Source organism: Rhinoderma darwinii, chromosome 5 (assembly GCF_050947455.1).
Source record: "Rhinoderma darwinii isolate aRhiDar2 chromosome 5, aRhiDar2.hap1, whole genome shotgun sequence".
NCBI lineage: Eukaryota > Metazoa > Chordata > Amphibia > Anura > Rhinodermatidae > Rhinoderma > Rhinoderma darwinii.
The window spans coordinates 324,699,749-324,715,756 of NC_134691.1; the positions used below are offsets into that span (position 1 = coordinate 324,699,749).

The following is a 16,008-nucleotide window of genomic DNA, read 5'->3' on the forward strand; positions in this document are numbered from 1 at the left end:
GCTGTAGGACATAGATAGTGGTGTGCTCAGTTAAAGAGGCTCTGTCAAACCCCTGTCTCCTATTGCATGTGATCGGCGCTGCAATGTAGATAACAGTAACGTGTTTTTTTTTTTCAAAAACGAGCATTTTTGGCCAAGTTATGAGCATTTTTATATTTATGCAAATGAGCCTTTCTTAAGTACAACTGGGCGTGTTTAAAGTTATGTACAACTGGGCGTGTATTGTGTTTGTAACATCTGGGCGTTTTTACTTGTATTACTAGCTGGGCGTTGTGAATAGAAGTGTATGATGCTGACGAATCAGAATCATCCACTTCTCTTCGTTAACACCCAGCTTCTGGCAGTGCACAGACACACAGCATGTCCTCGCGAGATCACGCTGTGACGTCACTTCCTGCCCCAGGTCCTGCATCGTGTCGGACGATCGAGGACACATCGGCACCAGGCGACAGAGGCTACAGTTGATTCTGCAGCAGCATCGGCGTTTGCAGGTAAGTCGATGTAGCCTCTGGTGCCGATGTGTCCTCGCTCGTCCGACACGATGCAGGACCTGGGGCAGGAAGTGACGTCACAGCGTGATCTCGCGAGGACATGCTGTGTGTCTGTGCACTGCCAGAAGCTGGGTGTTAACGAAGAGAAGTGGATGATGCTGATTCGTCAGCATCATACACTTCTATTCACAACGCCCAGCTAGTAAAAGAAGTAAAAACGCCCCGATGTACGCACACAATACACGCCCACTTGTACTTAACTTTAAACACGCCCAGTTGTACTTAAGAAAGGCTCATTTGCATAAATATAAAAATGCTCATAACTTGGCCAAAAATGCTTGTTTAAAAAAAACAAAAACGTTACTGTTATCTACATTGCAGCGCCGATCTGCTGCAATACGAGATAGGGGGTTTGAAAATCTGGTGACAGAGCCTCTTTAAGGCTGTGTTCACACTGCCATGATAGACTTTGTTCGGCGCCTCCGTAGGCAGCCCTGGCAAATTTGCCCAGGAAAATAGCACTAAATGCAGCGCAATTCTTCCCATCAAAACACTGCCGGAACCGGACGGACCATTATAAATCAATAGATTCTGTTGGGCGCCAGTGGTATCCATCGTATGACAGATCCGACAGGGAGTTGTGGCTTTCGTTATGAAGGGAAGTGAGAAGCAAATGTAAGCAGAACCTAACCTATTTTATTTATTTCCTGACCCTTACATAGCACCAACATATTCTGCAGTGCTGCACAGAGATTGTCCTTACTCACATCTGTCCTTGTCCCCATTGGGGCTTACAATCTAATGTCCCGGTCTCAGACACGCACTAAAGTCCATTTCATAAAAAGTAAATCAATGAATGACTTGAGACTAGTCATTATGGACAACACGTCATCATTCCAGTTAAGTTAGTACTCAGCTGACCTTGGGATTTAAGTAAGAGGAGGTTATCCAGTAATGATTCTCTGTGTTACGTTGGTGGGACCGAGGCTGAAGAAACATATAGTAGTGGAGTAAGTAGTAGCCAATAGTAAAAGGAGTCATTCTAGTCTCATATAGGACTCATAGTAATCTAGATGGGTCAAGATTAGTCAGTCGAATGGAGCTCCAAAGCATATACACCAACGTAGTAAAATACTCGCCTGGGTCTAAATAGAGAAGGACGGTGACCAGAAGGCAATACAAGGGGTCACAGACTAATCAAAGAAGTCAAACTAGATGAGATCCATAAACAGAGATGATCAGCAATGCAGAAGATGTACAGTGGGATCGCAAACAAATAGTGTGGTCAAACCGATCCGGGTCAAAATCAAAGTTAATAATTAGAAGGTTCGAACCGAATCAAAAAGTGTAGACGGTAAATACCACTATAACTGGCGGTGGCATTTCCCCTGTGGTAGCGCGGTTGGGGAAATAAACACTTGCTGCCATGTTCCCCCACGGGGTCTCCACAATCTATAGACCTCACTGTATTACAAGGGAGGAGGATCTATCTGGTGGCTGGTAATCATCTCCGGCGATAGTGATCACCTGGGCTGACGGTTTTAAGGGACAGCCCTGGGTCTTAAGAAAGGCTCCCAGGGATATCCTTTGGAATCTCTTGTTGGGGCATACCTGAGACAAGCAGTAATGCATTGGAATACAGTTACTGCAATGCATTATAATGAAAACATGAAACTGTAAAGTAGAAGTCCCCTTATGGGACAAAAAAAATATATTAAATACATTTTAATCAAATAATTTTATAAAAAACATAAAATAAAACAAACACACATGAAAAACGAAGAACACTTTTATTTTTTAATAAAAATAGTTTTTATTCACAAAAAAATGATACAAAAAAATCAGACCTCACAATGGGAAAATTTAAAAAAAGTTACTTGAAATAATTAGCTGCGGCCTCAAAACCAAAATGAGCTGCGAGGGGTTTTCCGGGGCTTTTATATTGATGGCCTATCCTTAGCTATCGTTATAAATGGAAGCCACAACGCAGATGTGAACAGAGCCTACGACATTGCAGCTTTCCCTGATGACATGATTTTGTCAGTCACCTTACAATATTCCGCGCTCATCAAAACAAACGCACTGAGGTTTAGTCATTCAGAAACAAGCGATGAAATCACAAGGGAACATAATAAAACAGATGTCGTTCTTGAGATCAAGAAAAGTATGTGATTTCTTTGCAAACTGGATATTCAGTACTACATAAGACGCATAAAAAAACAAAAAACTCAAAAACAACCCGTGCGAATGAAAGTTACGTGATTTAAGAGCCATCAAGGCATTATGTACATGTAAAATCAGCTGCACATACAGGTGTATTAGAGCGGAGTTTGTCAATGCAGCAGAGCTGAGTGCAATACTGGGCACAACATGTAGAGATATCATGATGTATTAGTGGTTTTCCCATGTTTGCAGGTAAACTAGTCATAGACAATAAAAACCCAGCTGTGAGTTGTTCATGTCTGAGTTCTATGCACATGAACAAATGAATTGGCCGAAAAAAATGCAACATGTCCGGTTAATTTTCCTGATGAGACCAGACACCCAAGGGAATCTAGAAGCCCGACAACAGATTGTCTGTGGATCCTGAGGCAAATGATGGATGCCCCTAGGGTCCATACACACGGCTGTATTATGGATCAATGTAGTACAGGTCACTAATATGGCGCTTGATAGAACTATAAGGGCCAATACCAAATCTCCTTCTGCCCCTCTTTCTCCATCACAACCCATATTATGGAGGCATTCTCTCCAAGAATAAGGTGTTTCACCTCTACTGCTGGGACCACAGGGCAACACACTAAGGGAGGAATTTATCAACCTTTCTACGCCAGTTATCTAGCGTAAAATAGTCACTAAAGTGACCAGAAGACCCAATTTGCAGTGAAAATTACGACTATTGGGCTTTTTACGCTGGGCGTCGCTTCTGAAAAGGGGGTGGGACCATGTTGGGCCAATTAATTCATTATAATTTATGCCAGAAAATGGTTATATATTATAGTAGAAATCTATGCCAGCACCTAGCTGAAGTATATTTCACTCTGTGGGGCATAGCAAGGTAAAGGCCTGTCCTGGGCCCCATACCTTACCCCCCCATCGAGCTAATCCTATCCCCATCTCCAGCGGACAATATAAATTAAAAAATTTATACTTACCTCATCGCTCCTCTTCACCCCCTGGGTCCTCACAGGCACCCTCAGCATCAAGACATCCTATGTGAGGCAGCACTCAGGACATTGAGTGCTGTGTCACATTTAAGGCCTTGACATTACTAGCCGTCAGGACCTAAGGGGACTGGGAAGGGAGAAGAGGAGATTTGAGGTGACCTGTGGTAAAATCATTTGATTGGACATGATTTGGAAAGCCACACCCCTGTCTATATAAGGTCTCACAGCTGACAATGCATATCAGAGCAAAAACCAAGCCATGAGGCGGAAAGAACTGCCTGTAGAGCTCAGACAGGATTGTGTGGAGGGACAGATCTGGAGAAGGGGACAAAAAATTCTGCTGCACTGAAAGTTCCCAAGAGCACAGTGGCCTCACTAAATTCTTAAATGGAAGAAGTTTGGCGCAAACAGGACTCTTCCTAGAGCTGGCCGCCCCACTAAACTAAGTCATCGGGGGAGAAGGGCCTTGGTAAGAGAGGTGACCAAGAACCCAATGGTCACTCTGCCTGAGCTCCAAATATTCTGTGTGCAGATGGGAGAAACTTCCAGAAGGTCAACTATCAATGCAGCACTCCACCAATCTGGACTTTATGGCAGAGTGGCTAGAAAGCGTCTCCTTAGCAAAAGACACATGAAAGTCCGTCTGGAGTTTCCAAAAAAGCACCAAAAAGGACTCTCAGACTGTGAGAAACAAGATTCTGTGGTCTGATGAAACCGAAATTGAACTTTTTGTCATCAATTCTAAGCGTCAAATCTGGAGGAAAACAGGCACCACTCATCACCTGCCCAATACCATCCCTACAGTGCAGCATGGTGGTGGCAGCATCATGCTGTGGGGTGTTTTTCATCGGCAGGGACAGGGAGACTGGTCAGGGTTGAGGGAAAGATGAATGGAGCAAAATACAGAAATATTCTTAATGAAAATCTGATCCATAGTGCTCTGGGCCAAAGGTTCACCTTCCAACAAGACAATGACTCTAAGCCCACAGCCAAGACAACACAGGAGTGACTTAGGGACAACTCTGTGAATGTCCTTGAGTGGCCCAGCCAGAGCCTTGACTTGAACCAAATCGAACATCTCTGTAGAGACCTAAAAATGACCGTCCACCGACGTCACCATCCAACCTGACAGAGCCTGAGAGGATAAGAGTGGCAAAAAAAAATCGGTAGGGTACTTACACTAACTGACAGGAACATGAGCGGAGAAGAGACCAGGTAAAAAAATTGATGCAATAGCACGGGTTTGTAAGCGGAGAGGAGACTCGGAAACTTGGGATATGTTCACACAATTTCAGAAGTTTTTTGGGCCGTAAACACCCCGGAAAAACGGCTGAAAATACGGGGGCTGAACGCCTTCAAACATCTGCCCATTGATTTCAATGGGAAAAACGGCGTTCCGTTCCCACGGGGCATTTTTTACGTGGCCGTTTGTAAAAAACGGCACGTAAAAAACCGCCCCGTAAAAAGAAGTGCATGCCACTTCTTGAGCTGTTTTTGGAGCCATTTTTCATTGTCTCAATAAAAAAACAGCTCCAAAAAACGGCTGTAAAAAACACTTGATGCTTAAAAAACGGCTGAAAATCAGAGGCGGTTATCCCTTGAAAACAGCTCCGTATTTTGCAGCTGTTTTTTGTTAAGCGTGTGAACATACCTTAAAGGTAAATGAGTAGAGATGAAGAAGTCTGGAAGAAAGACTGAACTGTGGAGGAAAAGATTTCACACATTTACTATGCATATAAATTTAGGAGCAATATGACATTTTTGGTTGGAGGTGCACTTTAATACAACCAGGTATGCCACTTTATAATAATAAAATATCACTAATTTCCTTGAGATCGGATCCTGACTAATTCCCAAATAGACAACAACGCTATGATGGGAACCAATGTCTTATTCTGATGGATCCATATGCCATGGCTGAAAATTTGAGGTGGAGTTCCACTTTAATAAAACTGTGACAGCAAATTATTCACAAGGCCGGTGTCCCTCTAAGAGATACAGATGGCTTTTCTTTGTCAGATGCAATACAGCAGCATTGGAATATAATTCAGCAGTAAAGTTATTCTGAGCATTACCAAGAGGGAATGGTTCCTCATCGCTTTGATGTGTATAGACATAATGATAATGGGCTTGGAGACGACGGTGATTAGCATTCTCCACTCATCATATGCTGCTGATATTCCTGTCAGGATCGCTGTTCTCCAGCTTTCCACCTCTCATCTGTAAAGGGATTTGACAACTCCTACATACTTCACGACTGATAAACTCCTCTAGTTCACAGTGACAGACGCTGCCTTGAATTTACTAAGGGGAGTGTGTTCAATAAGTAGAGAAATCCTCTCCCGCCATAAGTGGCCTAATTTCTCAGTGCCGCAATACAACAATCGTAACTATTCCTAAGACCCTCATAAAGATCTAAATTCAATCTGTGTCTGTAACATAACGTTTTCATTATCTGATATCACACGGGCTCCTGCCGAAGAGCTCTTAGGGCAGATACAGACGGACGTTGCGTTTTTGCGCGCGCAAACAACGTGGCGTTTTGCGCGCGCAAAAACCACTTGACAGCTGTGTGTGTCATCCGTGTATGATGCGCGGCTGCGTGATTTTCGCGCTGCCGCCATCATAGAGATGAGGCTAGTCGACGCCCGTCACTGTCCAAGGTGCTGAAAGAGCTAACTGATCGGCAGTAACTCTTTCAGCACCCTCGACAGTGAATGCCGAACACAATATACAGCAACCTGTTAAAAAAAAAGAAAAAGTTCGTACTTACCGAGATCTGCCCTCCCGGCCGTTGCCTTGGTGACGCGTCCTTGGTGACGCGCCTCTCTTGACATCGGGCCCCACCTCCCTGGATGACGCGGCAGTCCATGTGACCGCTGCAGCCTGTGCTTGGCCTGTGATTGGCTGCAGCTGTCACTTGGACTGAATTGTCATCCCGGGAGGTCAGACTGGAGGAAGAAGCCGGGAGTTATCGTTAAGTCAGAACTTCGTTTTTTTTTACAGGTTCATGTTTTTTGGGATCGGTAGTCACTGTCCATGGTGCTGAAACAGTTTAACTCTTTCAGCACCCTGGAGAGTGACTATGTCCTGACGTCGCGTACCGGACATTTTTTTGCCGGGTTCGGCCAAAACGAGTTCGGCCGAACCCGGTGAAGTTCGGTTCGCTTGTCCGGGTTCGCTCATCTCAAAGACACTCCGTTTGGATGTTCGGAAACAGAAAAGCACGTGGTGCTTTTCTGTTTACATTCATCCTTTTGACAGCTGGTGCGCTGTTTCAGTCGGTTCGCACGGAAGTGCTTCCGTGCAACCTGCGTGGAAATACGCAGAGTTATTGAACCTGTCGCGTTTTGTACGCAGCGAACAAACGCTGCGCAAAAAGCACGGACTGTCTGTACTGCCCCATAGACTTGTATTGGTCGATGCGTGCCGCGTGAAAACCACGCGGCCCGCACGGACCGAATACACGCTCGTGGGAATCCCCCCTTATTTAGATTTTTTGCTCCAACCACAACCAAACTTGATTGACCACCCTTAGGATCTACACCGGCCTATTTGGGCTGTAACAACGAGCGCCGATCAATGAGACAGCTCATTAATCGGCGCTCGTTTGCTCCTTTCACAAGTAGCTATGATCAGTTACTTATGGTGACGAGCGATCATTACTTCGATCACTCGTCCCTATGCATTTCTATCATGTCGACAGCACATCTCCCTGATAATATTTTGTGCATAAACGATACGATCAGTCGATCAACGAGTGTTTGCTCGTTCACTGGATGATTGTTGCTGTAGCGTCCATGGCCGAGGGTCGTCCGGTTTACTTACCTTCCAACGCTCGCAGCCATGGATCTGTGAGCGCTGGTCCCCATCTCCTTCCTAGGAGATGCCAGCGTTCACTTCCGTTCTGGTCCGCTGTGTCCCGTAGGGTGCGCGCGCGCGCGCACGCGCGTGCCCGCTCTTAAAGGGCCAGCGCGCGCACATGAAAACAATCATCATCATCAACTCACATGATTTCCTGGACTATAAGAAGGCCTCTGTCCTTCTGATCCTTGCCTGAGCATTGTTTGTCATATCCTAGTTTGTCTAAGAAAATGGTCTCCTAGTGTTTTCCAGTTCCTGTGTTCCCTGTTCCTGTATCCTGTATCCCGTGCTATCCTGGTCAAGTGCAGTGCTGAGCTGTAGTCGTGCTGTGCTATATCTACGCCTGTCCTGCTGCTACACACCGGACGTCTACCCGCTACCTAGTCCCAGCTGAGCCTGCCTTGCTACTGTCCGAGCTGCCACATGTACCCTATACGAACTATAGACTGTGACCTGCGCCCTGTTGGCCAGCTGCCATACCGCCAAGGCGGTACAGCCCAGTAGGTCCACGAACCCTATGTGACACCTACTTTTTCCCTTATAAAATACTTTAATATGAAAAAAAAATAAAAATGAAAACATTACACATATTTGGTATCGCCGCATCTGTAACGACCCCACCTATAAAGTTATTACGTTATTTAACCCGCAGAGTGAACGCAGTAAAAAATAAATTTAAGAAAATCAATGCCAGAATTGCTGTTTTCTGTTTATTCTGCCTTCAAAAAATTTTGATAAAAAGTGATCAAAAAGTCGCAGGTACTCCAAAATGGTACCAATAAAAAAATCAAAGTCGTCTCGCAAAAAACAAGCCCTAGTACAGCTGCATCGGCATACAAATAAAAAAATGATGGCTCTTAAAACATGGTGACACAAAAACAAATAATTTTGAAAAAAAAGCGTTTTTACTGTGTAAAAGTAGTAAAACATACATAAGCTATCTAAATTTGATCGCCACAATCGTAATGACCCACTGAATAAAGTTATTATGTTATTTATGCCACACAGTAAACGGCATAAATATAAGATGCAAAAAAGAGTGGCAAAATTTATGGGGTTTTTTTCATGACCCCCCCCCCAAAAAAGTTATCAATAAATTATATGTACCCCAAAATGGTGCTATTAAAATATACAACTTGTCCCGCAAAAAACAAAACCTTATACAGCTATGTCGACGCAAAAATAAAAAAAGTTATAGCTCTTGGAATGAGATGATGGAAAAACTTAAAAGGGAAGGTGTCATGAATTTTATTTTATTTTTTTATCATATTGCTTTTAATATCATATTAACATAAATTTTATTTGTGTTCTCATGTTCTACTTTTTACTTTGTTCTTACTTTTACTTCTAGATGGGGGCTGCCATTTTTTTTAAATCTCTGTATGTGTCGATTAACGACACTTACAGAGATGGAATACGGCACATACATCCCCATAGAGAATGCGAACGGGAGCCGTTCCATTCTCTGAAGCATACGCCGCCTGTATGGGAACGGCGCATGCGCCGCTCCCACACAGGCCAAAACGAACCTCGTTTTCAGAGCGAAATCCGGCACCATTTTCATGTGGACCGGAAGCCGCTGCCGGACAGTAAGATGACGACTTCCGGCCATATGTTCAAGGAAGCGAAGGCGCAAGGAATATGAGCGGAGGCAGCAGCAGGAGAAGGTAATTTATGTTCGTGTATGTGATGTGTGTATTATGTTCGTGTTATACTGTCTGCTGAGCCCTGTATCTAATCCTCCTACACTGTGCAGTCGCTCAGAAAATGGTGGCACACAGTTTAGGAGGTTTGAAGATTCAAACCCTTCCTTCTCCTGGCGCTAGCCAGAATAAGGGAGGGGGGATTGTGTCAGGACACTAGAGTGAGTGTGTCTACCCCAAATTTACAGCATAAAGCAATGAGGTTGCTTTACCACATTGACCATGCTGCAATTTTGGGAACTGCTCCCTCTAGTGCCCAGCACATGGAAATGTTATAAATTAGAATCTAATTTATAATATTTCCTGACTTGTGAAAAAAGAAAAAAAATTAAAACAATGTGTAATCACTTAAATAATAATTGTTTAACTAAAAAAAAAAAAATTCTAGCGACACATTCCCTTTAAAAAAATAGCTTGTTTTTGCTTCCTGTGATTGTGCGCACATGCTATGGCCATTGCATTTTAGGATGTATAGGAAGTTGACTTATTGTATTTTTTTCCCCCCTTTCCTTTTAAGCAATGCTCCTTCCCGTTATGATTGCTCAGATGGCTGTCGTACTGTGTGCTCTTCATGGGTTGTGATGTTTACCCTTCTGTTTTGGCTGCGCCCTATTTGTCACGTTCTCTTTATTATGGGGACAGATTTTCTCCGAATGTTTTTGTAATTGTTTGTATCAAAACCAATAAAAACAATTTGAATTGGAAAATAAAAATAGCTTGGTCATTAAGGTTTAAAATAGGCTGGTAATTAAGGGGTTAAAGACCTATCATTAAACTCATAAATGTTACAAAATCTATGAGCTCCCCCCTATTTTGTTGCCCTTTATTCTTGGTTTATATTTTGTGTTTAGTGTTTATTTGATCATTTGTAGTAAGCTCCTAAGTGCCCCCTAGTGGTGGCAGAATCTTTATCATTTACCTCTATAGCTTTGGAGCTCTGAAAAATGATATATAAACAAATTATCTAATTAAAATATAATACCTATAAATAACATAAATACACACTGTTCAGTGCATCAATATGTAAATTTTCCTTTCAGCGGGGGCACTTCCCCAACGACCACTTATAGGCACTGGCCCATTGTGCCTATAGGTAAATCCAAACTCTGCATGCTACAGTATGTCAACTATGACAAGATGGGAGTTGTGGTTGCACTGTGCTTCTGCTGTAATGCTTTATGAAACTTTTTCTTAAATAAAATCCATTGACAACAATTTCCTGAGCACCGCACTGAAATTGCTGATATTAAGGTACATTCATATCATATAAAGGCTTCTCAGAACTGGATGACTCATTCAGACGTTAGAAAATAAAAATACATTGAATCAATCAGTGGCATTGACGAGATACAGTGGTGGGGGATACATTTAACCATTAACCTTACTAGCGTCTAAGGTTTTACTGGTCCTATACCTCCATCTTTATATGTTTCTCGTATACAGGAATATTTGTGCATCAGATGAATTCTATATGTGAGGGTAGATCACAAGGAGCTCCAAACCATTCCAACTCGTATTATACTCATGGTCAGGGCCAGATTATAGGGAGATCACATGGGACCAATACCCTGGGGCCTCCAATACCCTGGGGCCTCCAATACCCGGGGGCCTCCAATACCCGGGGGCCTCCAATACCCGGGGGCCTCCAATACCCGGGGGCCTCCAATACCCGGGGGCCTCCAATACCCGGGGGCCTCCAATACCCTGGGGCCTCCAATACCTTGGGGCCTTGACGACTCAACCTTCCTGATGGCTGTTTGGTGACCCTATCCAGCTGGGAAGAGGTAGAGAGGTGGCCATGCATGCGTGTGGCTCTCCTGAAGTCTAAGAACATCATAAGCTCTATAACTACTGTAGACCTCGGTAGGGAGGACCACGTTCATGCACAGCCTCCTCTCCTATATGTGGCTGCAATAGGTGGTCAGGTGGGGTCTAGGTCTCAGAGGTGGATAAGGTAACCTATATTGTAGGATAGCTGAAAGACATCAAGTTTAGGCTCTGTTCACACTAGTGTCATGGCTTCTGAAAAGTCATGACAATTATGATAGATCTGTTGTGTAATGGGTCTCATTCAATTATAATAGGTCCTTCAAGTTTCCATCTTTTTCTACAGGAAAAAACAGGGCAGCAGACTACTGTAATGGAAACCTGATGGAACAGACCCTAACAGCAGTGTGAACAATGGCTTACGAATGACCCAAATATATGTATAAGTGCGACATCCAATGGAAAACTATAGCCCAAGCCCCAACATAAAGAGCATTTCACCCTAAATTAAAAAAGAAATCCAATTGAAGACATGTCTCTGATGATGTATTTATTCCTCAATGATGGTGCTTCTACCATGAATATTGCTCCCTTTGTTTTGTACCTTCTGTCGGATTATTGTCTCCAACCATTGTTGGGTGGGTCTGACGCAGTTCGCTGTGTTTTGTATATTTGTATGTTGTTTAATTTCAAATAAAAAACGGAATAAAAAAATAAAAAAAGAATATAAAAAAGAAATCCCAGTAAATTTAACATTGTGGGCCTTGTTACCAATATTAACCAATCACAGGACAGCTCTTATCTGTTGAGAGAATTTTAAGAAATTAAGGCTGTCCTGATTGGTTGCTATCGGCAACAAGGCTAGCTTTAGGCCTTATTTATTAAAATATGCTTCGAACTAACAGCATCATAGATTTCTATGATGCTCTTAGTTTGGGTCATTAGATCGGCAGTTGAGCCATAATATGGATGCTAAAATGCTGCGGCTAGAGAGGTGGCCATAAATGAGGCCTTAGGGTATTTGCACACACAAAATCAAAAACGTATGAAAATACGGAGCTGTTTTCAAGGGAAAACAGCTCCTGATTTGATTTTCAGCCATTTTTTTTAGCAACTCACGTTTTTCGCTGCGTTTTTTACAGCCGTTTTTGGCACGGTAATTCTATAGAGTCAATGAAAAATGGCTCCAAAAAGCGGCTCAAGAAGAGACATGCACTTTTTCGCGGGCGTTTCTTTTACGTGTCCGTTTTTAAAAACTGGCCGCGTTAGAAAACGGTTCGTTGGAACAGAACGCTGTTTTTCCCATTGAAATCAATGGGCAGATGTTTGGGGGCGTTCTGCTTCCGATTTTTCGGCCCTTTTTCAGCCGTTTACAGCCCGAAAATAAGCCGTGTGAACATACCCTTACTGTTAGACAGTTTTAATAAATAAGGCCCATGACTGGATCGGGAAAGATGTGTAAGAACCAAATAGGCAGACAATACAGCCCATACAGCCCATTTGCATGCAAATCAAGTAAAGTCATGTGATCGAAAATGTTAATTTAACTCTTTGTAGCCATTGTGACTACATGATTGAGAAAGGCTGCATATAAGACGAAACGCGTCTTTAATAAAATAGAAAGAATAAGCAAAGCAAGTGTGTGCTGGGATTTTCTACAATCATAATAATAATAATTACAAAGATGAAACATCATTTTACGAGAGCTGGCAGGAAATTGACTTTTGACAGATAATGACTAAGCAGAAATATACTCCCGCACCCTATACAATACCCCCGCACACTATACTCAGAAAATACCAATCAGTAGCCCCATTCAAAAGTCCATAAACACTAGACACGGCTATAAAAGAGTAAAAGAGTCTGTGAGAGACATGGATTGTACATGAACTGCATACCAAGTACTTCTCATATTTCTAGAAATGTGGAGGAAGACATAACTTCACTTATAGTTTACTTTATGTTATTCTATGACATTACACCTTGCCATTACATTTACTCACATTTGATTTTGATTTTTAGGTCATATAAATAGAACTGGTTTACTGAACTGAATAGCGCTGTCTCCCTGATTCCAGGGCTGTTTTCTTTTTCTCCTGCAACCCCCTGTTCCAGAGATATGGGCCCACTGTTGTGTTGGCTCCCTATCGGCTGATTTGCTGTAGTTACCCAACGGGGTGGAGCAAGCTTTCCTGTCTCTGATGCTGACCAATCACCACGAGGCAGCTTGAGGGTAGTCCACGCCCGGTTGGCTAACTACAGCAAATTAGAATAGAGGCAGCCAACACAACAGTGGGCCATATCTCTGGAACGGTGGGTCCAGGAAAAAAAGAAAAACAGCGCTCTGGAATCAGGGAGACAGCGCTATTTAGGTCAGTAAACCAGTTCAACTTATAAGACCTAGTGACAGGTAATAATAAAATTCTGTCTGCCGATAGCCACCACCAGTTTCTCACCCCCGGCAATCAAGGACGTGCCAGGACCGCCAGAGTGGAAGCTCTCCATTTTGACACATAGAGGGGACCACCCTCTATGACATCCATACTCTAATAGGGCATATGGATAGGGGTTGTCCTGATGGGACAACCCCTTTGATGGGAGCTATATAAAACCATCTTCAGTATGTGCCCTCTAGTGGTGACTGCAGGAAACAAGAATTGTATCATTTAACTCTATGGTTATGTAAAAGGAAGCAGGAGATTTGGAGCTCTTAAAAAAAACAACAACAAAAAAAACGGGGGCCCTGACCTCTATAAAAATATGTTATATAGATAATATGAAAATATTGCCTATAACCCATGTGAGTAACTTTCAGTAAAATGAGTATAATAGGAGCAGCGATTTGTTTAATTTTCAAATATCCTTATGGCAAATCTCTAAACTGCTGACAATATTGTAACTAATCTATGCTTGCTTCTCACATCTGAAACTTTGTTTATTTTGTTGTTCGTATTTCATGTGAAAATTCAATAAAAACATTGACATATATAAAGTTAATATGCATAGAATGTTGGATCTTTTTACATTAAAAAAATCTAAATCAAACGATAGTTGCCCATAAATCATGGCCTGTGCCTGAAAATGTACCTAAAAATGGACTGGAAATAGGAATTGTGAAATAAAAGAATAATGTGCACCACCTAAAATATAATAATGCTACACTAGTGACATCACACTAGTGACCTCACACTAGTGACCTCACACTAGTAGTACATTAGAGACAATTAAAAACACACCTAAACAAGGGACCGAAACATAAACACGCGCAACAAGATCAGCAAGTTATCATGATGGACTGCTAGCAGCCTGCCGCACCCCAACATTGTAATTTATTAAAGGGGTTTTCCCATCAGACATTTTTTACATAACCACAGGATATGTCCTAAATGTCAGATAGGTGTGGGTGCCACCCCAGGGACCCGCACCTATCTCTAGAACGGGGCCCTCTAATCCCATTCTAGCGTTGTCTGATCTCGCTGCCTCCCGGCCACTTCTTAATTATATGGTCTGGAGTTACGAAAACAGCGTAGCTCGCTGAGCTACGCTGTTTCTGTAACTACCATTCAGTTCTATGAGACTTATGTAAACAGTGTAGCTCGGCGAGCTACGCTGTTTATGTAACTCACCACCATATAACTTTTCATGGGCGGAATTCACCTGATTCAGCCGCGACACACAGTGGCAGGACGGGGTTTAGGGCCCCCTGTTCTGGAGATAGGTGGGGGTCCCAGAGGTGGGACCCGCATCTATGACATTTATGACATATCCTGTGGATATGTCATAAATGTCTCTCATGGGAAAACCCCTTTAACTTTCTTTTTACAACCCCTTTAAGAAGGATCATGAAAAAGGAGGCCCAACTTAATTTATTAAAAGGGGATTTCCGGTTTTATGTAAACAAAACAAAACATAATCATTGTATAGTCAAAAAGTTCGACAACTTTTTAAAATACTGTACTTTGTGCTTCGATTTCTGTCAATTTTTTCAAGATGTCTGCTTGCGGTCAGTGAATGGGAACATTTCAGTTTACATTCAGATGCTGGAAACCTGTACAAACCTAATACTACTCACAGCTGTGGGTTTGCTACAGTTCTATCCTGTTTAAATCAAACTAGCTCACAGAGGATTGACTCCTAGACCGATACATTTTACCCGCACTTGTACATTGTAACAAACAACATGACAGGAGAGAGATATGTGCAGCTGGTGTATTTGATTCGCGGAGGAATGCCTGGAAACAATTGTAGTCAACTCTCAGCTGTAAAAAGTATTACGTTTGTGAAGATTTTCATCTACTGACAGCAAACAGAGATATTATAAATTGAAAAAACAAGTATATTAGAAAATTGCACTATTTATTATACAGTAAAAAAAAATAATCTTTACATAAAACTTGAAAATGACATGCCCATCAGTCACCTGGGCACTGAAGAAAATCACCAACATCAGGATGGTTGTGAGATATTGGGTATTTGTATGCCTAGCACTAAAGGTCCGGAGATTTTTCTAAACTGCCAGTACTGATAGAAAGAAGCAGAGCACCAGTTATGGGGGACATAATTCATTATACATTATACGGGTATTCCGGTCAAAAAAACAACTTATCACCTATAGATTGGATAGGTGATAAATGTTAAATTGGTGGCGGTCTGCCCTTTGAGACCCTTATCAATCACTAGAATTGGGGGATCCCAGTTCTCTGTGTCCCCAGTCACACGACCGCAGCACGCAGGAATTTGAATGGAGCGTCGGTGGAGCATGCGCACTGGCGCTCCATTCAAACTCTATGGGAGTGGCGGAAACAGCCGAGCGCAGCTCCTTAACACGTTTTCTTTTCTCATACTCACAGTTGGTCTTGGAGTTCAACAATGATGTATTCCAGCTGCTCCTTCTCCAGTTTGTGGTTCAGTTCTGTATCTTTAATCCTCTGGAGTAACAATTTATTTTGAGTCACAGAATCGGAGAGCTGAACTTCCCTCAGACGGACCAACTCTTCGAGGTAACCCTAAAAGAAG

The 16,008-nt window shown here is 42.7% G+C and overlaps 1 protein-coding gene across 6 annotated transcripts in view; it reads right to left on the reverse strand.

Moving 5' to 3' along the window:
- The window catches only part of RUNDC3B (RUN domain containing 3B), a 141,971-nt gene that overhangs the window by 39,995 nt on the left and 85,968 nt on the right, over nucleotides 1–16,008 (reverse strand). For all 6 annotated transcript variants that reach the window (XR_012847774.1, XR_012847773.1, XM_075827645.1 and 3 more), the window contains exon 8: nucleotides 15,841–15,998. Coding sequence is in view for 4 of the 6 variants with exons in the window: in XM_075827645.1 (XP_075683760.1) it covers nucleotides 15,841–15,998 (158 nt within the window). In the remaining 2 variants the exon portion in view is untranslated. The remainder of the gene's footprint in view (nucleotides 1–15,840; nucleotides 15,999–16,008) is intronic.